The sequence below is a fragment of the Amblyomma mixtum genome, chromosome 5, assembly GCF_055824585.1.
Source record: "Amblyomma mixtum isolate Tamu chromosome 5, ASM5582458v1, whole genome shotgun sequence".
Lineage (NCBI taxonomy): Eukaryota > Metazoa > Arthropoda > Arachnida > Ixodida > Ixodidae > Amblyomma > Amblyomma mixtum.
Window position 1 is genome coordinate 183,710,939 of NC_143016.1, and position 24,418 is coordinate 183,735,356.

At 44.6% G+C, this 24,418-nt stretch overlaps 1 protein-coding gene across 1 annotated transcript; it reads left to right on the forward strand.

Annotated features, from left to right (window-relative positions):
- Window positions 1–10,857: 10,857 nt before the first annotated feature.
- LOC149345030 (uncharacterized) lies at window positions 10,858–24,312 on the forward strand. The gene is made up of 4 exons (XM_089542718.1): window positions 10,858–11,023; window positions 12,647–12,707; window positions 12,768–12,933; window positions 23,911–24,312. Exons 2-4 carry the CDS (start codon window positions 12,677–12,679, stop codon window positions 24,023–24,025), a joined length of 312 nt encoding a protein of 103 aa, XP_089398844.1. The 5' UTR covers window positions 10,858–11,023; window positions 12,647–12,676; the 3' UTR covers window positions 24,026–24,312.
- Window positions 24,313–24,418: the final 106 nt, after the last annotated feature.

The following is a 24,418-nucleotide window of genomic DNA, read 5'->3' on the forward strand; positions in this document are numbered from 1 at the left end:
TTCAATTTCACTTCGCGTTTGAGCGCAGAGGCTTTACCAAGTAGGCATTTTAGTTCTGGGCATATGTGCTCGTTCACGAACACTGATTCTTCTGTGTCAAACCCAAGGTCTTTTCCGACTAGTCGTACTTGGCGAGCTTTGTAAAGAAAGCTGTCACGAGTCTGCCTGCGGGTAAATTGCACAAATATGTTTTTGACAGAGGAGTGATTTGCCAATTGGACACGGTGAGCAACCTCGATGCCAGGAGGATCGAAAGGAACGTTCAGCTGGCTGCCAATTTTGGTCGCAATGCCAGAAATATTTTCAGAGGAACTGTATGGGTAGCCTTTGATTTCAATATTTGCATTACGGGAATACTGTTCCATTTTTACAATTCGATTTTCATGGGCTTTAACTTGGTGTTCAAACTCGCTACATCGTGCTTCAAGTTTCTGGTTAGCTTCTTTCAGGGCCTTGTTCTCCACCCGCATTTCATTATACCCTTCGCTTATATAGCTCAGGCTCCCCTTGATCTCTCTCATTTCTTCTCTGAAGTCCCTGTCGAAAGTGTCCTTGAACTCCTTCAGTTCAGACCGAATCTCCTGTTTTAATTCTTCCAGAAGTGCGGCAATTTCCTTAGGCATCGCCCAGTACAGGAAGCAGTACAATACTGGGAACACTGGCAGCAGCAGCAATAGCTAGAACTTAGTAATCGAAATATAAACGGCTAAGATTCAGCACCAACCTGCGTAGAAGGTTCGCAGAGAAAACTGTGAGCAGTTGAATTTCGCTGTCGCCGATGCTGCCAAGTGACCGTCGTCTCGTTTTTCCGGTGGTTTTATAGCATTGCTGAGCGGCACAGCCAATCCCGTCGATGATAGCTTGATGTCCTAGGCCCGCAGCGGCGCTTGTGTACAGCCGCCCCCTACGCAAGCCAGGCAGGGACACATCCTGTGTCCCTGCCTGTCTCCTTCTTTTTGTCCCGTTCTCTGCGCTGTAATCATAGAATAAAAATAAACATGGCATCTTGAGAGCGAAAACACGAAATAAACATTATACAAGATCATAGCGCAAAAAGATTAGCTTGCATGTTAGCGATTCAGCTTTTGCTGGAGATCTGTGTTGTGCATAGCATGACGCGACTGTGTCACTGCTGCGTCAAGCTCAGCTTGGGCTGATGACAAAAAAATTGGAGGCTTATCAAGGTTAAGCCCAGTGGATGCGAAGCATGTCCTTAGCGTTTGGAGGCATCTTGACCGCATACACGCCCGGCGCAAAGACGCTGGCGCGGTTGCGGGCACAGAGACTGACGCGTCGGCGGGCGCGCGCCGCCTCATCCCTGGCGTGACGTCACATATCACGTGATGCAGCGATGGTGGCGCCGCCGCCGCGTCGCGCGCGACGGCGCGAACCGAAGCGTGGAGGCCTCCGCCGGGCGACGTCCGACGGCGCGATATGAGGCTCCATCTGCAGCCGGTGTGAGGTCATCACGTGACGTCACATCATGTGATCTCACTTCAAGGTCAATGGTGGCCACCGCCGGGAGGCGACCGACGGCGCGATACGAGGCCCCATCTGCAGCCGGTGTGACGTCATCACGTGACGTCATGTCACGTGACCTACTTGAAGGTCAATGGTGGCCACCGCCGGGCGTCGCGCGAAGGCCCGAAATCTACGTTAATATGCTTCGCATAAAAAGGCCAGATATGAGCACTAGGAAATGAACAAGTTGGTGGGTCCCGTACGCAGAACGTATTCCTTGATCATCCGGGCAACAAGAGCAGCAGGTGGCCCAATTTTGTTCCCTCTATTTTGACGCAACGTTCTAATTATCGCGGCGTAAATATCAGCACCGTTCAAGAAAGGCAGCCGCAGCACTTATGTCACCAAGAAAATGGTCCATGGAAATAAATTTCATGCCTTCCTGCTGTTCGGAACCTAACGGTAGGCGCAGATTAAAACATTTCTCTTGGAGAAAACCTGCGCAAGTAAATTATATTGTTACGTGACGGCAAGCCGATGAAGACAGGACTACATGACCGATGTCGATGATATGATTTTAATGGCGGTGTTCCTAACGCGCGCGCTCCGTACCGCACTACTGACCACTTTGTCGTCTTCTAGTCCATGGCACTACCCGGGGCCATCGAGCGATTGTCCCGGTCGTGCGAACTTGAAGAACAGTAACGTTTAAACGAAAGACGTGACGATGGGTGTGACTGGGCGGATGAACAAAGAAGAGTGGAAGATGTAGGGCTTGCGGTCACGATGAAGCAAATGAGCAGATGATCGGATGAGCGCTAGTTCATAAAGCTCCCGGCACACGGGTCACCCTGAGCCGACAGCCGAGGTCCATGGCCGCACCAAACAGCATGGGCAGGGGGGCTGTGTACTTACGTGTCTCGGATCGGTCGGGTCGCTTACGGTCTGGTCAAGTAGGAACAGTTCGTTGTGTCTTGTGGTCAGGCGGTAGACGGGGCTTGTGCGAACGGCAGGGTTGGTTCCGCTCAGGCGGCCTGGGCACAGCCGGGCGGCACGGACCCGGGACACAAGGCCGAAGACCAAGGCAAAAGCCGAACGCCGAAGCTCCACGACCAGCATGGCGATGATTAGCCCGCACCCCGCACCAAATGATACGTGACGGAAAGCCGATGAAGACAGGACTACATGATCGATGTCGATAATATGATTTTAATAACGGTGGGCCTAACACGAGCCTCCGTGCCGCACCACTGCTTACTTTATCGTCTTCTAGTCCGGGAGAATATGAGCAGTACTGGTACTCGGGGCCCACTCGACTCACTTGCCTGCAAAATGGCATTGAACATCTCTATTCCCGACCTTGAGTAGCTCACGTTTTGTAAAAGTATTGCTTGTTTGATGAGCCTCGCGGTATCGATATACATGCATTGAAACTGCACACACACCTAAAACCAGGAGTCCGTACAGAAGCAACATAAGGTATGGTGGACAAACGAAATGCACATTGGTAAAAAACAGCGAAACAAAGTCTCGGCGCTCTCCGTTGGTATCCCACGGCAGACAACTAACTTTTCTTTCCGAAGGTTAAGGCTAGAGCGCGATATATTCAAAGAAATGCAGAATGAACTTCCCGGCAGAAATATGTGTCTTCTATAGGCAGTTCAGTACCCTCTAATGAAAATGTGGAATTAAGACTGTAAATGCACTGGTGCCCATATCCCTTTCACATGTTCGTAGTTTACAACACCGGATGCACAAAGGTCATTCGAAGAACTGGGCAATATATCGGGTGAGCATATTGCTGAAATCTCAAGATCCTACAGCTACACAAACACCTTAAAATGCACAAAGTAACAGCAGAAACACTAAACCTTCTTCCTGGAGAAGGCATGCAAGAGGACTACATGAGCTGATCAGGCTGCGGGAAATAAATGGGGCATTATTATCCTTAAAAAAAGTCAGCACCAGTACCACACAATATGCACTACGCTATGCTTGCCAATCTCTCAGAAGTTGCGGTGTTGGCTGTGTTGATATCCTTGAATGAAATATGGGTAAGAGAGAAAATACTCGATCTGTGGCAAAAAGCACCCACAGTATACCTTATCTGACCCCCGGAAAATCAACAACCGCTCCTAGCAGTTCCACATCGATAGCCCTCATGACATGCGTTGCGAAATCATTGGACAGTAGTGGGAACATTACGCTGACTTTCGTACTTGAATTCTGCCGGCTTCTAGACATGCTTCGATGTGGATTTAGAAAAAGCATGTTCAACCACTGATCACCTTGTCCGCCTAGAAAACGCAGTCCGCAAGGCGTTCATCCTCAACCAGCACCGTATCGGCGTCTTCTTCGACCTGTAGAAGGCCTATGATACCACGTGGAGATTCGGAATCCTGCGTGACCTAGTAGACATAGGCATCCGCCGCAGGATGCTGAACTGGCTGAACGACTTGTTGGTTAACCGCAAATTCTGAGTCCGTCTAGGAGCATGACTTTCCATGACTTTCATCCAAGAATATGGCGTAACCCAGGCATGTATTTAACCTGAACACTCTTCAGCTGAAACAATGGAAAAGCCCATAAAGTATTCTTCTTATAAAGATGACCTACAATTGACCTACCACTTCCTCCAGCATTTCTTGTGAGGGGCATACATATGATACTGAATAAATTGGCTTCTTTGGAAGCTCTTAAAATTTCTGTGCTCAAAGAACAGTAGCTGTTGTGTTCTCAATGAGATGGGCCTGTAGGCTGATTATAATCTATGCGTGAAGCAAACCGCACTACGAATTAAACGAGGTCAAGAATTTCAGGCGCCACTTTTCGAAAGAAGTCACATTTTTGCCACACGTGAACAACCTTAAAAAGAATGTATCTCAAACCTTTAATGTTCTAAATCAGCATGAAGGAATACGGTAGGGGGTCCGATAGAGCCTGCTTTTTGCCAATCTATCACTGCTTGCTGCGCTGTCAGCTGGACTGCGAGTGCGGAGTATACGGTTCACCCAGAGCATCCTAGTTGAAATCAAAAGGAAGAAATGGGCTTGGGCAGGGCATGTAATGCGAAGGCAAGATAATCGCTGAACCTTAAGGCTAACGGAGTGGATGGCAAGAAGACATGGACAAGAATACATGTACTCCTCCTCGTTTCGAGCCCTCCGCGTTTCGGCTCCCTTTTTTTTCTAAAGAAAAGAGGGAGCCGTGGATGTTTCTTTCGATTTAATAAGGAAATCGGCCGCACAGGACAATAATTCGAAGTTTCTTAGAATGCTTGGAGCGTGCAGGTCAAGTGCTCGCGGTAAAAAGACGAGCTCAGAAACCTCTTTAGTGCACCTTTAAGTCTTGGCTTGACGCCGGCTCTGGATGCCCACGTCAGCACATGCCGCTACCGGAATCCCGAGTGTGGGATTAGTTCCATTCTCTCCGTACTACTAACAGGCGCTAAAAGGACGCAAACACCAAATATTCTTACCTTTCGATATCATTTGTGACTACTGAAACGCCCGCAGGCCTCAGCGTTTCGCGGTGATGGACATCCTTTCGAAAAGGGGGACAGGGGAGGGGGGAAGACAGAGCCAGGAAGTGCTTCCAAATGATCCAAAGACTCGGGTTGCCCAGGGACGCCCACACTTCCTGAATTCGTTTTATGACATAACACACCACTTTCGCCTCGAAACACGCACCTTCCCTGCCCCGCATAAATCGCTCACAAACACCCAAGAGACCACCTGGCGTCGCTTAAAAATTCATGCGCACCCCAACCCGGCTGTGCTTTCGCTCATGTACCCCGGGAAATACTCCCCCCAGTGTAACTAGTGTGGCGACAGAGCCACACTAGAGCATATCCTGTAGAACTGTCCGGACAATCCACTTCCCCCGGACCTAATTCAGCTCCTAACTTCCGAGCACTGGGAGGCCGTGCTGCTCAGCTCCGACCCGGAGATCCAACTCCGGGCAGTGGAGCGAGCCAACGAGGTCGCCGTATGCCGCGAGCTGACGGCCGTCTAGCTCGACCAAGACCTCTCCTTGAACTACTTTGTGTCGGTGAATAAATGTTTTCCAATTCAATCCAATCCTGATCTCTTGATTTCGCGAGAATTCCTTGCAAGAAATACCGGCCTGAGACTTGCACGAAATAGCCTGCGCTTAGACAATGCCGTATGAATCTTCCAGCTTCGTGTCATTCGTTTTAGTACCTTAAACACCCCTTGCGGGGTATTACGTAAGGCGTGGGTTACGTATCCTGGGGGATTACAGTTTTTCAATGTGAAGAGGAACACTCGTCGCAAATGTCTATGGGCAGGTGATGGCACCGATAACGTAGGGAAGGCCGTTCCAGATGATAGCTCTTTGGGGAAAAAGTGAGTCAGCAGACGTACAAGTTCTAGTGAGCGGTCGAGCAACATAAAATGGATGTATTGTGGGGTGGAATATGCTTGAAGGTGGTGCTGGAAGGTATGTGGGATGATTAAGCGAATTGTGAAATATCTTGGGGAATAGGCAAAGGCTACCTATGTATTGTGGGTTTTTTGCGCAAAAGACACGACACAAAGGAACGAGGTAGACAGGACAAGCGCTTTGTCCTGTCTACCTCGTTCCTTTGTGTCGTGTCTTTTGCGCAAAAAAACCACAATGCTTAGGCACCAACTAGCCTGCAAAAACATACTCGCAAGCTACCTATGTTTATTTATTTATTTATTTATTTATTTACAATACCCCTAAGGGCCCTCGTGCGAGGGTATTACATGGGGGGAGGGGGGGATACAAGCATGAAAATACGGCACAGGCACTTGAAACAAAATACATGTAATAACGAAGTATGAAATAACGCTAGTAATGTACACAGATAACACAACAAACAAAACTGAATAAAATACTCAGTAAATGGATATAATACACCAAAAATACAAAATCTGCTTGTCCATGGTTTGCTTTAACGGATGCTCAAACTATTGTGAGTTAACCTCAGTACCTATGTGCGATGGCAAGTTCCTCCAGTCTATTTCAGTGGAAGGAATGAATGATTTCGCGTAAAGCGATGAACGGCATGTTATGCGTTTGATTTTGTTGTTGTGGTTGCGGGGAGCAAAGACTGCAGGATGTGGCAAAAAGAAGTCGTCGTGGAGTGTGGAATGGTGATGCAGATTGTGAAGTAAGGTTAGGCGCGTGAAATGGCGTCGGCATGACAGTGGTTCCAACTCGGCTCGTTGCTTTAATGCTGTGACACAGGTGAAGCGGGAATAATCTGGAAAGATTATTCAGGAATTCAAGATTATTCAGGGATTCAATGTTGTTTGTGATGTATACTTGTTGAGGGTCCCATATGGCAGAAGCGTACTCAACTTTCGTGTGGATTAACGTGATGTAAGCAAGTTTTTTTTTTAAGTGTGATGGCGCGTGTTTGAGATTACGCCTAAGAAGGCCGAGTGCGCGATTTGGTGATGCTAATATTGCGTTAACATGGTAAGGCCAAGTTAGGCCAGACTGAAAGTGAACTCGTAGGTACTTGTAGGTTTTAAGTTCTACTCTATCGTTATTGAGGAAGTAGGCTGCAGGAATTCGAGTGGAACGGTTAGTAAACGACATTAACATTATTTTAGATGCATTTTTTTATTGGTCTTTCCATCAAATATAATGGAGGAGGTAAGGCAAAAAGCTGCGTACGCAGCTTGACTAAGGCCTTATACCCTCAAAGGCAAAACAGCAGTGAATCCAGACCGATAACCGATCAGAACCAAGTAATAAATAATAATGAAAACAATAGTTACAAATGTACAATAGATTCAAGTATATGCGCAAAAGAAAAACAAATTTTCGGTTAGGCGCAAGCACAAAATGCAGTGTTACGCCCAAGTTGACAATGTACACAATGAAGAAATTATGGGTACGGAAGGAGCATGAGTAGCACAGCATATTAATACGTGAAGCAATGAAGGCACACAAAAAATGTCTAGCACATCATTTGACAACAAAGGAAAAAAACGGTTAGATTCTTATTCGCTCAGCATTGAAAATAGCGATAAGGACACAAAAGTATGGTACACCTGCACATTGCTTAAGATATAAAACTAATAAAGGACATTACAAAAATAGTGTCGTGAAATGTCATGAAGGAAAAAAAATTGTTTTAAATGTTTGAGGTGAATGTTAAGAATGTCAATATTTTGTTGAAGAAAAGTGTTGAGAAGAGTTGGTATCAAATATTTTAGAGATTGTGTTGCATAATTAGTTAGATAATGCTGTACTTTCCAGTATAAGGGACTTCGCGCATTATAAACCGATTGCTCTTTGATTTCCGACTCAGCACAGTTAATAGGATAATTATTGTGCTGTAGTTTGCCACGAACCAAACATTTACAAAGCTGGTATTTATGTATACCATTAACGCTTAGCAAATTCAGGTTATGGAGCAAGGCTGCAATCGGATGATCGTAGGCAGACCGGGTTATAACACGGATTGCCTTATTTTGGAGCCTGGACAGTTTTAACCTGTTGCTTAGTGTGGTAGTTCCCCCTACAAGAATGCAGAGACATTAGCCAGATTAGAGACATTTAGAGACATTAGCCAGGAGGAACACGAAGGCGTTACCGAGTCAAGATCAGTTTGAAGGGAATGGCGGTCGGTTTCATTAGTAATATTACGATATACAACACAATCATCCGCGAATAACTTAATTTGAGGCGGTATACAAACTTGGATAGATTGTTAATAAAAATTAAAAAAAGCAGAGGGCCAAGTATACTTCCCTGGGGGACTTCAGATGTTACGGGGGCAGAAGACGAGTTAAAGCCGTTGACAGAGGTGAATTGTTTTCTATTGTAGAGGAATTGTTTTATCCATGAAATAACGTTTGGATGGAGATTTAAATTTGTCGCTTTGGATAAGAGCCTGTGATGGGGAACGTGATCAAAAGCTTTACAAAAGTCTATAAATACTGCGTCAACCTGCAAGCCAGCGCGTACTGCGGAAAATACGAGGCCTGTTAGAAAAGTATCCGACCTTTGCCCGAAGAAAAAAAACTGGCACAACTGGAGCGTTAAAAATCTAATAACCTTCAAAGTAGTCTCCTTGGGGCTCCATATACATCTCCCAGCGGCGCTGCCATTGTTGGAAGTATTCCGAAAAGGCCCTTTTCGGAATGGAATTTAGCTCTGCTGTCGTTGCAGCCATAATGTCCATTCTTTTCTGAAATCTGCTCTTTTCAATGGCATATTGATTTTAGTAAACAGACAGAAGTCGTAGGGGGACATATCAGGAGAGTAAGGAGCCTGTTGAACTACAGGAGTCAAGTTTCTCGTCATAAAAGTCTGATTCAAATGCGAGGAATGTGCAGGAGCAATGCCGCGAGGGATGCGCCAATTTTTTGTTGACCTCAATTCCGGTCTCTTGCGCCGCACAGCACCACGTAGGCGATGGAGGACATTCCTGTAGTACTCTTTAGTCATTCTTTGACCCTGTGGGGTGCGTACTCGTGGTGTGCCACACAGAGGGAGTCAAAAAAGCAGTCAGCATCACTTTGACATTGCTGCGCACTTGGCGGGCCTTCTTTGGTCTTGGTGACGTGGAATGCGTCCTCTGTGACGACTGGGATTTGGTTTCCGGGTCGTACCCGTACACCCAAGACTCGTCACTAGTGATTACAGCGTCGGTAAACTCAAGGTAACTAACTGTTTGCGGAATCCATCATCTCCTGTGAGACTTCAACACGAAGCTGCTTTTTCTCCACCGTCAGCAGCTTCGGCACGAACTTCGCCGCAACTCTCTCCATGGCCAAATCTTCGGTGATAATGGAATGTGCAGATAAATTGCTGATGTCCACCTCTTCCGCAATTTCTCGGATAGTCACACAACAGTCCCGCATCACCACAGCGTTCACTTCGGCAATTACCTGGTCATTTCGGCATGTTGATGGCCGACCGGAGCGTGGCTCTCTCTCCACGGTTGTGCGGCCGTCTTTAAACCAGTTGCACCACTGCTTAATCTGTGTGCTGCTCATAGCATCATCACCGAAAGCCGCCTGAACATTTCGAATCGTTTCCACTTGGCTATCACCAAGTTTCTGGCCATATTTGAGGTAGTAGCGCTGCTCCTCTCGCGCCGCCATTTTCCTTGCAACAAAAAACCGACGAGAGCACTGCGCACTGCCTCACTCGAACGCTGCTTCCCAGCGACTGACGCTATCGGCAGGCGGGAAAAAATTCGTGCATGCGCACGAGGGTTCAAGGTCGGCTGCTCTAAGCGCGCTTGTTTCAAATCCATCAGGTGTTCGTAAAAAAAAATAAAGTCGGATACTTTTCCAACAGACCTCGTACGTCGTTAGTAAATCCAGCTAGTTGGGTGTCGCATGAATAACCCCTGCGAAAACCGTGCTGGTATTTGATAATGATATCGTGCTCCTCTAGATCATTAATTATTTCAGTATGAATTATGTGCTCCAGGAGGTTACAGATATTGCTGGTTAATGAGATAGGGCGATAGTTAAGTGGAATGGTGTGGTCTCCGGATTTGAAAATGGGTATTACTTTCGCTGTACGCCAGTCATCAGGAATGGTACCAGATGATAATGATTGTGAAAAAAGTGATGTCAATACTTGATAGAGGTTTAGAGAGACATTCTTTAGTGGTATGTTATTAAATCCAAGATGATCAGAGCTAGTAGGAATTTTGAGGTTAGTGAAAAGGGCAAGAATGCCTGATTCACTAATGGTAATATCTGACATGGAAGTGACGGAAGATGTCTGTAACATGGGCGAGGAAGTGATGTCTTCATCGGTGACACTGAAACGAATGCGTCGTTAAGAAGCTGTGCACACTCAGTGTCAGTGCCTGGATCATCGTCAAGAATGATTAGTACTATTTCGGGCTGGCAACTCGGATTGATGACGCGCCAGAATCTATGAGAGTTATTGGTTAACATGGTGGACAGGACGTGACTGAAGAAATGATGACGAGTTGTTTTAAGCAGTGACTGATATTCATGATCGCAATGCCTGTACTTTGCCCATGACGATGGAAGACCTGTTTTGACTGCTTGGCGGTACAAGCGTTTTTCCTTCTTATTAAGACGACAAAGGGGATTTGTGGGCTCTCTGTGGGCTCGGTGGCTGTGCCACAACACTGCCAGCTAGCCCTACACTGTAAGAAATGTGTGTGAAATGACAGGCATTTTTACGGAAATTTTCTGTTGTCATACAGAGAATATCTGTTTTGCGCCCTTAACAGAAACACGTTCAAGCAAAAGAAAGTAATTTTCTGTTTTTGGAGCCGCAACACGCCCATTTCACCGAAAGTTGGTGACGTCAGCACCTCCGTTACACAAAAAAGTGATCCGAAAAACCTTTGCTACTTTTCATCAATCACGTTACATATTTTAAGCGTCAAAAAGTTTCTACGCGCAATATTAGCGCGCAGAATGAGAAGCAGTGCTATTTGCTGCGATCCTGCATTCATCGATTGACGGCATCATGGAGGACGGCATGGACGTGAGCCGGGAGCTAGGATAATACCGGCGTGCTGTGTCCGTGATTTTCACCGATCAGACCGTTCGCACACAAGGTGAGTGGTGCACATTTTTACCGGCATGAATGATACGCTTTTTGTCGTCTTTTGGGAGTATTGTTGCGTGCTTGTACTGCTGCTGAACAGGGCAGTGAAGATAAATCGCCGGCGGACATTGAGCGTGCCCACCACAGCCGCTTCACCGCCGATGCGTCACTGCTGCTTTACTGTCTCTCATAAAAGGTGCACAGCGCGCGGAAGAGAGAGGAACACAAGCGAGAAACACGGAAGAGTGCGATAGTTTGCGGGAAAATGCACAAATTTTGCTTTGTCTGGAGATATGCACTCCTAAAAGAACCGAGTGAGTAAGCGCGGGAAATTTTAGGCCAGGGAAGTACGCGATTGGTTAGCGGCGGAGGACGTCAAAGAGCGCGGGATTTTCAAATTCGTTTCTCGTCTAAGAAAGGATCATAAGTGTACGTTGTGTCTTTTTATTTTTATTGACGTTTATTCATGCCGGTACAAGTAATGCAGTAATTGTGTTCATTTTGTAAGATTTAACTGATCTTATCTTTGGGCCGAAATAGTGTTGCACGGGTCAACGCAGGCTGAAAAGTTTCTACACAGGCGTTTCAAATGCCGTACTTGCGCTGTCACAGGGAAGTTTTTCAATGGCACTGATGTCATTGGAGCCGACATTCGAGATTTTTGAGAGCCTTCGACACGCGAGCTCAGTCCGTATCCTCCAATGTCAATCGCATCGCTTCGGCCAGCCTGTGGAATAGGTCAAGGGATGAGTAACTTTATGAAAGATGGCTTAAAATACAAATTAAAAAGGGGGGGGGGGTGGAATCCTAGGCTGGAGGCGCGAGCCACCGCCCGATACGAAGGGTTAAGCCACTACCATCCATACATCCGCCTGCCCACAACCGTGCCGCGCGTGTCTGCTTGGGCTCTGTGGCTGTTGAATACGATATCTGCTGCTTGCGTTTTTCTGGTGCTTCTATAGTAAATAGTTCGTGTACTCGCTAAATGGGCGCTTCGAGATAACAGTACACCATTCAGCATTCACTACGCGAGCTCGAACTTTCCGCAGCACTGCGCCGATCACGACGACTGCGCACCTTAGTACCTCGTACTATACTACTTAAAACATAGTCATTTACAAACAGTTTGCTCGGTTGCTTGAGATAAAACGCAAGCTGCGCTCTACTTATGGTAAATAATTCCCCTGTGACCTAGTAGTGTGACATTTGAGGGGGCTGGCAGGTGCAAGGTTATTCACTACCGGTCGGCCGGATTAACTGCAGTGCTAGGACAGTCTCTTGACACCACTCGATGGAGGGCCTCTTTTGCTCTTGAGAGGCATTTACACTGTGTTCTTGGGCTGCATTTGACTAAAACGGTGCAATGTTTATGTATTGTAGATAATCCAGCACTTGTAAATGCCTGTGCTGATTTTTAGGGCCTTTATATGTGGTTGACGCTTATTTGTATACACTCCAAAGCATTTCACCACACATTGTTGGCAAAAATGAGAGCCTGAGCAAGCGCAGAAATGACTTATTTATGCTTGTACTCTGCTGCATGCTTATTTGTAACTGGTTTAAAGTTGCAGCTTTCACATGGTGCTACTTTAGTAGACAATTCTTATGCGCATTTAACTCCCTCTTATGCCAGGGATCTGCCAGTGATGACGACATCGGGGACATGCCATGTTCTCCTTTCATCATTGCAAAAGGTATAACTCTGTGGTACCGCACTCGGGCGAGCATTCCTGATTTAAAACTTGTTTGTGCAGGAGGTAGTTTCCTTACTGCGAGGAGCTTCACCATATGCATCGACACCCTGCCAGTGATGCACGCAGCCAACCCATGCCAGGCTTTCAAGCTCATGTTTTTGGTGCACTTTGCTTTCAATGTTGTGTACCCCAAGGAAACAAGCCTCTGCCTGGAGTTCACACAGCAGTAAGTACCTATCTCGCTTGTTAACTGAGTTGTGATAACCTTTCTTGTTTTGGTTTTGCCACTTCTCAAATACGCAGTGATAATAAAAGTTATAGGTACATACCACTTTATCATAAGACCTTTTTATGAAAATGCTAACAAAGTGCAAAAGCAATTTTTAAAAAAGTAAGAAAATGTTTGCTGAACCCAGGCAACGAATCAGCTATGGAATGAAATTTTGCTGCTGCTGCTGCTTGGTTAATGCAGCTGGTAAAATAGCGCTCTGAAAAAATATGTGGAAAGGAAAGACAGATAAAACTATTTTTTGTGGAGTTGATCTTCAACCACTTCTTCACAGATTATGGCTATACTACCTGCATTGCATGGTGCCCAGTCACTAATATGAAAGGGTTGGAAGGGGTACATGGTACTATATTGCTTCTGAGATTATGGAACAGTATATGGCTATTTTGGTGGAAGTCATACACGTTGCTTGCTCATATGGGACATAGATACTTGTCCAGAGGAGCACAGCACCAGGGAGAGAGGGTTTACTGAAGAGTGCATATGTGCATGCAATGCCAGTAACCCTTTTGTGGCCATGTAACTATCCATTGTTTATGGATAGATTTGAATGTGTTGCCATGCAGATTTGATGGATTTGACGTCGTAGATGGTACTTCGCAGAAATTGTCAGCATTCTTTCGCTATTAGTAAGTACGAGGACTTGTGTTCATGTAACTGTGCGATGAACTTTGTGATGGTCTGATCGCATTTACACTACGGCTGCTGGAGCTTCTTTGATCTTGAGCTCTGGCAGCTGATGTGGTTCTGGCGTTATTTGGAGGGTATGCTATATTTTGTATTTTGTTTTTGTATTTTGTGGTGCTTCGGATAGGATAATTGATGAGGATTTAAATATTTGCCCAATGTCTGGTGCTTTTCATTGCTGTGTTATGTGGAAACACATTTGTCTTGTAATCTAAGCTAATTTTTAATACTCTGCACTTTAAAATAAAAATTTGAAATATGAACACACTTAATGGAGACAACTTATGCTCAGAAGAATAAAGGTTATGTTAACCATTTGTGTTAGAGAAATGGAACAGAAAAAGCAAAGATAGCTTCATAAGTCGCATTGAAGCTGTACTTTCATCAAGAAGAAATGAGCTGCCTCAAATAAGAGCAAATCTATTTTGATTGCAGTGTTTGAAGTTTCAGTATGTAGTTTTTTGCTGTGAATAGATCATGTATACTGTACATTACCATTGGCCACTGTCTTTTCCCGTCTGCTCAGTATTCAGAGAATTTTGACTTAAATAGTCGGGGAAACCATGGAAAAGTCAGGGAACTGAAAGAAAGTAGCTTGCTTGACACCCTGGTTTAGTGGCGGGTCATGCATGGTGTTTGTACTTATCATGTCAGTCAACATGACTGGAATCATGGTGTAAGTGTACAAGCCTTTGCAACCACAGTGCTTCATTTTTGCAGCCAATGTTTTGAGCACACTAAGTCAATGAGTCTTCCTTGTTCACGTTAGCAGTCATTTTGTGAGTTCTGTCAAAAAATAATCTTCTTGAGCTCCACCATTTTTTGGAATTGCATTCATCTGCTAAGTCTTTTGTCTATATAACTCACAATGGGGTTATTAAATAGAGCAGTGAAATTTTTGTATGGTGTGCTCTTACTACTGACTGCGAGAGGAGGCTGTGGCTAAAGGTACGCCGGATGGACCCGGTGCACATCCTCCCCTTAGTACGTTGCGTAGACCCGGAGCATGTTTTTTCTAAATACATCGGACAAATCTGACAGTGTTTTTCAAAGTCCGGCCATTTGATTCTTGCCTGGCAGTCTGCTCGATTTACTCTCATAGTTCTCCTTTGAATTCTATGAGGATTAGTCATACCTTGGGCTCAAGAATGTTTACTCACTGCCCGGAATGGGCCAATTGGTGTTTGTCGCACATAATCTGAGAGCTCCATGCAATGAACTGCTTGATCGCATGACAAACACCATGTTCTCTGGTTGCACCGTTCACCACATGTCGTTTGATTAGGGTGTGTGAACTGCAAAATTATTCCTGGCTATTTCCATGCAGCATGGTGCACATGTGTGCTTTTCTGTTGTGCGGTGAAGTCCGCTATGTGAACATGGAGGTTTGTTTACTTGCGACGATCCGCTGTCCCTCAGTCGAAGCTGAGTGCGTGTGCAGGATCAGTGCTCCAAATACACGTGTGGTGTGTGGCATTGGCTGAGAAGGGCCCATTGGCTCATGCTAAGCTCGAACCACTCAATATGTGCAAATTTCCGCCTGAAAGACCAAGCAGCGAGCTAGGCACTTTCCTTGTATTCCCCTCAGAAATGTCAATGTTGGCCCGGAAGTGGTCTGTACATGCTTCCTGCTTTGTGGCTGCTCCTCCACAATGTTCTTGTGTATTGTGGTGGAGTATCTCTTCGAGTCACCTAGGTCAACGCTGTAAATAAATTCCCCATACTATTGCTTTTGCATGGCTGTGAGGCATAATATAAATATTTTAAAGATGAATATTATATCAGGCCGCCGCGGTGGCTCAGTGGTTATGGTGCTAGGCTGCTGACCCAAAAGACGCGGGTTCGATCCCGGCCGCGGCGGCTGGAATTTCTTTGGAGGAGAAATTCCAGAGGCCCGTGTACTGTGCGATGTCAGTGCACGTTAAAGAACCCCAGGTGGTAGAAATTTCCGGAGCCCTCCACTACGGCGTCTCTCATAGCCTTAGTCGCTTTGGGACGTTAAACCCCATAAACCAACCCAACCAACCAATATTATATTTGGTGATAAAAAAGAGCTAGCATTATGTTTCTTATGTAATACGGATAGGTGCATATAGGAATATGCGTGCTGTGCAGAGTATAGGTGCTCGATCTAGCAAGCATTCTGCTGCGCTTCAGTGCTGGTGATAACTTGCTTAAATTATGAGCAGAGCTGACAGATTACAAGACCAGTGCGAAAGCACCAAGCCGCTGGTGCACGCCGCGTAGCTTGCTGCTTATATATGTGAACTGGTGCGAGCGATGGTAGTGCTATATATATATGCACGTGCAACCGGGTGTGAAGACATATATCGGGGATTTTTTGGGAGAGCTGGGCTTGTTTTACTTCATCTGAATGACAGCCGGCGATATAAGAATGGGAAAACTTCCATTTGAAACTCCTCACAAGTCACAATATGTGGCATGCAACTTGCAAATGCTTTGCAGAGAAGAGTGTTGCACGCAGCAGTAGTGCACTGGCTGGCAGCATCCACTATCATGTTGGATGAGATTTAGCAATGGGCCGGCAGCTACATCCTCCATACGCTCAGTGAGAATGAACAGTCTTTGAGGTGTATCTTTAGACACTGCAGCAAAAGAAAAGCGGAAATTAGAAAAGCGGAGAGTTTAGCTAGGCTTGTGTTGGATACATTGTGCTGCGGGAAGGACGAAAGAAGAAAAAGATGTAAAAAATTCTTTTTACACTATATGATATATGCAGATGCCTCCAGAGATGCGGAAAAGAGGGAAGTGTGCTTGGTATGCGTCCAATGTCTCATAAACAATGGCCGAGGGCAGATCTCTGAATAACATGCAACTTTTCAGTTCCAGCAGTTTGTAGATTTCATGCCAGTGTCCTTGCATGGAGTGAAGGACCCCATATTTAACTAAGTAATCAGTGATGACAGTTACCAAACAACGCTTTGCCAGTAGCTTCCCAGTCTGTGTGCACAGGCGTATACGGTAGCTCCCAGTCTGTGTGCACAGGCGTATACGGTAGCAGAACAGTCCCTCAAAATACACAGTGATTCACAAGTACCATCTTAAGATGTGTCCCAGCCTCCGTACTTTCTTAATTTTCTCCTTTCAGTAAGTGTAACCCCTGCAACATTGCAACATTGCCAGGTAATTTTGGCAGTATCACGTTGCCTCAGGGACGACCTTACCGCACCTTGTGTGAGCCCTTGCTGAGGCCCATACTTGCAAAGCCTCTCATTATTTTCTTTTGTTTATATTACCTTTTTATGTTCCAATTTTTTTTCGGTATTTTTCAGAGGGAAGCCTAATTGTAAAACAAAATTGTGCTTTACAGTACATTACCGCAAGCTGTGCCCTTAGATGGCTGTAGCCTGAAGGGATACTGCAAACCAATAGCGGCAACCGGAAGTCGCCACCACAATGCCACCGAAGGTCATGGACCACCGACTTTGCAAGCAGATAGTACGGTTTAAAATATAGAAAAGCAAAGAGGCTTGCCACTGAAAGATGAGTTTAGTTACATGAACTGAAAATGCTGACACCTTCAGATCCTCTTCTAAAATTGCAGGCATAAGCAAAGCATAGATATATGTCTGATTAAAATTTCTTTAATAAATCAACCAGTCCAAGGGACATAAATAGAATGGGCATCAAAGTGACACAAGTAGTATAGTTATTCAAAGAGAAGTGCCAGCAACAAGATCCCAGTAATGAAGGGACCGATGAAGTGCTTATTTGGTAAGAAACAGTCGCATAGAGTGAGCTCCCGATTTATCCAAGCGAGTCAGTTGTTGCTGTTGCAGTGCCCCAGAAGCACTTGCACTTGCGTTACGGGAAAAAGAAACAATACTTATTAGATGGCGCAGCATGATGCACTTTTCACCAAGGTATCTTTGCCACCGTTGTACACATTTCTTTTTCGGTACTCATGAAATTGCTAGCTAGAAGGGAGGCATCAGAGGCAAAAAAGCACTCACTTCAGTCATTTCATTTTCTGTGAAGTGCTTGATCACATTCTTCACCATCACGTGAAATATTTTATTCTAATTTGTTTTGCTACAGTAGTGAACTGCCACATCTGGCACACACCTAAATGCTCTTTCATGACTGTCATATTAACCAAGAAGCTCAGGTAATCGCAGAAAGTTTTCGTTCCTTAGAGCGAAAAGCTAGAGCAACACTTTCTGTTGGGCAAAGAGCTGCACAGAAGGCGGCAACGTGGATGCTGAACTGCCAACTTTTATATCAGAAGAAACGGGGACAGCTATTTGTACACCTTCCTAGCTGTCGGATACACGACGAAAAAAGCTAGGCAAAGTCCATTTGATATGAAAGCTTGTTTCACGGAACAACAAAATAAGACAAAAACATTCGACAAGGAGATTTTTTTTAGGCGGAAAAGATAGGGAATGGGCCAGCAAGAATTTGCGCAGCTGTATCTATGAAGCAGCAAAAATCCAAAGGTTGCGAAGAATGGCCAACAAGAAACATGCCAAAAACCACGATGAAAGCAAGTGAAAAAATAAGACATGCTCTTGAAGGTTACAAGTGATAGAAGAGATAAAGAGCTCAGAGGGCAGCAAGTAACAGGCCAAAAAGCTAAAAAGTTAAAAGTGATAAAATTTGACAATGAGGGAAAAGACGAAGTGTAAAACCAGGAGCAAGTGGTGAAGGCAAAAAAGTAAAAAAATACTGCTGAAGGCCCAGGATACACATGATGAGACAAGTGTTGTGTAGCTAAAACCAGGCATTGGATGACAGTTAGGCTAGTTCTTTTTCTGATAATGAGTAATGCTGCCATCTTGGCATTCACTGTCGGAACTGTAAAATTTTGGAAACAGGACGTTTATCCGAATTTCAAAGAATGGAATTCATAGCGAAGAACAAGAACTCACTGGCTTGTGAAATCATAAAAGCAGGCAAGGTACTGGCAATGAAGGACCAGTGCATAAGGAAACCTTCAGTTTCATTATTTGAAAAAGTACCAGCCTATTTGTCATGCAATACCAGTTTTTATATATGCAACACTTGTCTCACCATGTGCACCCTCGGCCTTCAGTCGTATTTTTTATTTTTTGCCTTCACCACTTCTGGTTTTACATTTGGTCTTTGACCTCATTGTCACTTTTGCGACTTTAATCTTTTTAGCCTTTTGCCCTGTTATTCATTGGTCTGTGATGTTTTTATCACTTTTATTGGTTTTAGCTTTCAAGACCATGTCTTGTGCACTTGTTCCCACCCTGGTTTCTTCCATGTTCCTTGTTGGCCATTCTTCACTAACTTTCCTTTTCTGCTGTGTCCTAGAAACAGCTGTGCAGATGCTTACTGGCTTATTCCCTCTGTTTTTTTCAGACTAAAAAAACCACTTGTCACATTGTTTCGGGGTATCTCCTGATATGGTTTCACCTTTTTTTGCCATGTGTGCTGACAGGAAACTGTACAAAAGTTGATCATTCAGTGCTTCAGTCCATGTGGTCCTCCTTCTGTGTAGTCTGTTATTTTTTTTTTGCCGTGGTTCCTCGCAGATTGCAAAAAACCAGTCTGAACAGCCATGAAATACCATATATGCTTTTTATCTTGATGAGGTGCTCTAAGACATTCTTGAAGAGTTTCTTCGCTTGTGCCATGATGAGTTCATGCTCCTTGTCAGTGCATTTGCTATGCTTCATTCTTAGACTTGCCTCTGTGCAAGCTTGATATGGTGCGAAGCGATTTGTCAAATATTCGAGGCTTCTAAGAATCTGTGCCATGTGCCTCCAGTCATTTTATCCAGTTGCCGCTGGTGATTACATGGGATCCCTGTCAAAGAGCTTGCAGCACAAACAGAATACTCTGTCTTAATAAGTTAAATATCCAGCGTCCACTGAAGACTGTTGTTTTTGAGGTGTCTTTGAGAAACCTTGTTTAGGATATATGGTAATGCTCACCTAGGAGAAATTGATTAAAAGGAAAGGATTCCCACTGGAAAATATTAAATAACAGCCATGTTGAACCTCATTTCTTAGATGAAAAATGTCCAAGGAATACATGGTTCTAATGTACCCCACCCCTCTCCTTCAAATCCCCCCCCCCTTCCAGTTGCACCCATGAATCTGCCCCTGCAATAACCACTAAAATGTCTTGAATGGTTGTAATATTCGGTCACGGACGGGACCGGCCAGATTTACTTTGGTGTTATCGTAGTCAACATGTGTTGGTGTACATATCCGTGAAGCAGCAGAGAAGTGGTATCCAGATTTTTAAGTTGTGTGTTAGTTTCCTAGAACCATGAGCACACTCCACCTGTCCCACTTTTCATGCAATCTCTCTTCTCTGGGTCGCTGTGTTTCACGATACTGGCCTTCCCAGGGCATTTCCGCTTCTTTTGAAACCATTATTTAGCTCATGAAGCTGATGTTTTAGTGTTGCCTGCTCCGCTTTTAATAGTGACTACAAAAAAGCCAGCGTAACAAAATTTTGATAGCGTTAAATTGGGTGACAGGAAAATTGAAACCTTTTTCCAGTTGGTTATGTAGAAAATGGTACAAGCGTTATATTTATCATCACGGATTCCTTCTGTTCCTAATAACAGTGCCTTGGCTGCAGATTGGTGTGAAGAAGGTCTGGCGTACCACTTTTCTGCATACACAGGGCAAAAGTTTAGTGGGGCGAAATAGCTATTGTCGACATGAGCTGAACTTATTCAGGTTAAACAGTAGGCCGTGCAAAGTTAGCCAGGCTAGATCAGGTTAGTTTTAACCTTAGTACGATAATTCATCTTGTTCCTGTACTTTAAAAAGGGCTTTTTCCATCGTCTCTGCTTTTTCTTGAAAACTGTCACAATGCACCAGCAATTTTAGCACTTCGGCATTCTTTTTCTTTCATAAATTGTCTTGCTTAGAACTGCGCATAAGGCAAGACAGCTTGTTGGGAGAGTTCATTTGCACAGTCCATAGCTACAATGCAAGAGGCAGGACAGGTGATTGGGTAGAAGTAAACGAATTTCAAAGTAAAAACAAACCATGCCGACATAATGCCAGACACAGGAAATCAAATCTCTGTTTCTAAGTTGCCAGAACGCTGCGCAAAATTTTTGTCTACATCTATGCACATAGCAACAATAGTAGCACTACAACCATTCTCTACAAAATCATTCAAATTTTCTGTGCCCATTTTCTCGCCATTCAGAATTAAAAACATTTTTTTGTCCAAGACAGGTATTTCTTGTGAACGAGTAACTATGGGCTCACAGTCCAAAATCCTGTGAGTCTCAAAGATGATGATTAGCAAAAAGCCCAGTCTACATTTAGGTCTGTAATTAACGCCTAAAATCAAGCAGTGCTGCTCTGCAGCACTGGGTGCCTAAAAGAAGAACTAGCTATAATGAAATTCTCACAGAGCAGAGCATGCAAAAGGGAGATAAATGGTGCACACATTATTTCCTACCGCCATTAAATGCAATACAGCTTGACACACTCAGATGTGTTCCGATTTAGATAATGCACAGGGCGTGCTGAAGGCAGTATTAAGTTCAAAGATGGAAAGAATCTGCACAACTTAGACGGGACAAGGGCTAAGCAGTGAACTGACAAAGCTCTCTAAGCACAACTCTCCTCCCCTACCCCTTTCCCTTCTGCCGCAGCAGAGCTTACAGGTGGAAAGAATGTCATTTAGATGGTCCTGCCCGCAACAAACGACGCCTGAAACTGCCGCGCCTGTAAGGTGCATGCACCCTTTGCAACCCTCTACAGCAGCGAGTTATGCACTCATTTTGGCATGCTTCAGGCATACATATTGTCTCCCTCATTTTGAAGAGCTCTGAAATTGTCTCTTTTGAAGGTCAAGGGACAGAATGAGGGCCGGTAGAGGATGGGAGGATGTAGTATAACACCCACAGGGCAACTCAGCATCCCCATTTTGGTGACGTCTTGCGCGATTGCACCGGTCACCCTCCCCTAAGGCTGGCATTGCTCCCACTTGTCGGAGACAGGTTCACTGCTAATGGGAAGTTTGGGTTTTTTCTCTTTTGTATTTTGATTTGCATTCATTTGAGCGTGAACTGTTAGGCAATGCTTCATATTGTGACTACAGCTGGATACAACTGAAGAATGCAGCAGCAAATGCCCCTATGGTGTTGAATGATTCTGACGACTTCATGGTTAATTCCCATGCACTTGCTAATCCATCACACCAGCTGGCAAAAGGAAAGGATAAACCACAAATTAGCCAAAATAACCACAACATCGTAATGGTTGGTTGGTGCCGTCGACTGGAAGACTTCCTTTTTGCGGTATTTGAGCCTACAGTCTTGAATTGTATACTATGCAAGATAACCCATGCATACAGCATTGCATATTGTTGTGGCATATACCTCGCTATGTGTGCCTCAATAAACTGGCTCCTCAGTCAATTACGTGAGGATTGCTGATGAGAGATACAGCATTGTTATTGCTGCATTTGACATGAAGCTTTCTTGATGGGTGCACTGTAAGCCGCACATATTTCTTCCAAAGTGCATCTGTAGGGGGGAATTTATATGTGGAAGGAGTGAGGAGCCCAGGATGCTGTACAGACACGCTCAGCTGTGTTGACTAGCCTCGAGGACTGCTATGCGCGATAGTGAAAGTACCTTTTCCTTGCAGCCCAGTTCAAACTGAGCATAAGCCAGGATACTGAAAAAGGCTGTTAGTACTTGCATTGTTGAGGCCTGCATGTGAGCCGTACTAGCGGCATATGGGGAAAATGCTACAGCACTGAATATGTGCGGCTTCCAATGCTCAACTTATTGCTTAATTTTGTTTTGATTCTGCCTACAGAGAATATTTTGTGTGCATTCTGCATGTGTCTTTAGCTGGGTTATTGCTTGAGGTTGTGGTCAGAAAAGTTTTTTACTCAGGGCAGCAGGCACTTTGCACTATTCTTGGACTGTGGAAGCTGAGTGCAGATTTAAGAGGGTAACGTCACATTCACGTAACAGCTTGCTCTGCAGCACTAGACCTCATTTTAGACTTGCGTATCACTAGTTGGGCATTAGTAATACAAACAAGCCTCTGCTCAGTTCTGTTTATTCCATCTTCACTAAAATGTGCATATCCCTCGTCATGCATCTGAATCTCTGTAAAGACAAAGCACGTCAATATGTGCTGCAAACTTACTTATTACCTGTCAAAAGATTTTTGCTTACGGCTGTGCTTTCGGGTGACACAGAATAGGCATGCTGATGATTCGGCCTGTGTATACATAGACATTGCTACTCTGGTGTCAGAGAGCGCTTTGAAGGAACATTGAATGGAAACTGAAGTTGGCCTTTGTCGAGAGGCTACTGTCTGATTGCAAGGAGACTGAAATGGTGCTTTTACAAGCTACATAAAATGAAGAAACAAAGTGATGGTGTTGTCATCATTGCCTCATTTTCTAAGTAGACTGCAATCTACTGACGCGTCAGATTTCTGGGTGCAGATAACAAGGCCCTAAGCAGCCCCGCAACTAACTTCAAAATTTGGTCATGAAGTCCTTTTCGGCGTATACATCAGAATTTGAATTTAGTGACCGGAAAATTTCTAAATGTAGTTTTCTCAGCAATAAATGCATTTTTTCGCTGCCACACTGACATCAACAAAATGGTTTGATTCGATTTATTGGGGGTTAACGTCCCAAAGGGACTTACGCCATGAAGGACGCTGTAGTGAAGGGCTCCGGAAATTTCAACCACCTGGGGTTCTTTAACGTGCACTGAATTTGCACAGCACACGGGCCTCTAGAATTTCGCATTCATCGAAATTCGGCTGCCGCGGCCGGTATCAAACCCACGTCTTTCGGGCCAGCAGCCGAGCACCATAACCACTGAGCCACCGCGGCGTGCAACAAATTGCGGAAGTGCAGACAAAATGAATTTTTCCCAATAATAACAGGTTTCATGGAGTTGTTTTTGCATCCCTTTAAAAACTAGTGTTGGAGTTCAGTGAGCAGCTTTCACGCAAGTAACAAAACACTATGGTTGTTAAAAACCTTATTAAAGTGAACATTTAGGAAAGGTTTATTTTGGCTTGGAGTCTGGTTTTGTACTGAGTACTAAAGACTACTGGATATATTCACTAGTGCACACAATGAAACTGAAATGTAGGCTAGAAAGGAATTAAATTTTGGGGTAGGAGGAGGGGCGCAGTCTTCTTGCAATGTTTATTACTTCTTTGAAGACAGTATAGATATGCTCACTGTCCGAGGAGTAACAATGTTCTGTCCTTGTTTCAGGACCATTGCAGCTGTGAATCCTGTCCGGGGAACGAAGGCAGAGCACTCGAAGAAGAAGCAACACTGCCCCTCTTCAAAAGTTCCTTCCCTCATCATGCAAGACTTTGACTTTTAACTGTTCTGAAATCTGACAACTTTTTAAATCAATATTTTGTGTACGCTGTGATAAACCAAACAGCCTGTGGCATGACTTATCATGCAGTAGTCACAAGAGTGGATGTACTATGTATAGAGAATCAATGTTATATGGTTACACTGATAAGTCAAACAGCTTGTGGCATGCTTTATGTCCTGTTGCTTCTATTTCACTTCATTTCGTACTAGTGTCAGGCAAGACACAATTTGCTTAAGATGCCTTATTTATGCTTATACTTGCTGTTACACTTCAGTGGCTGGTTGTATGAATTGTAGCACTACTTTCTATCTTGTCTGTGTTACTTTTTTCATTTTCAAGTTATTGTAGTCTCAAGATAAGACGTACTAACTGGAGTGAAAAAATGTTTTGCAG

Bases quoted from the DNA above. Each gene is read 5' to 3' on its own strand.
- LOC149345030 (XM_089542718.1), top strand. From the start codon at position 12,677: ATGCCATGTTCTCCTTTCATCATTGCAAAAG. The intron at 12,708-12,767 runs GTATAACTCTGT...TTGTTTGTGCAG, and splicing joins TCCTTTCATCATTGCAAAAG to GAGGTAGTTTCCTTACTGCG. The intron at 12,934-23,910 runs GTAAGTACCTAT...TCCTTGTTTCAG, and splicing joins TGCCTGGAGTTCACACAGCA to GACCATTGCAGCTGTGAATC.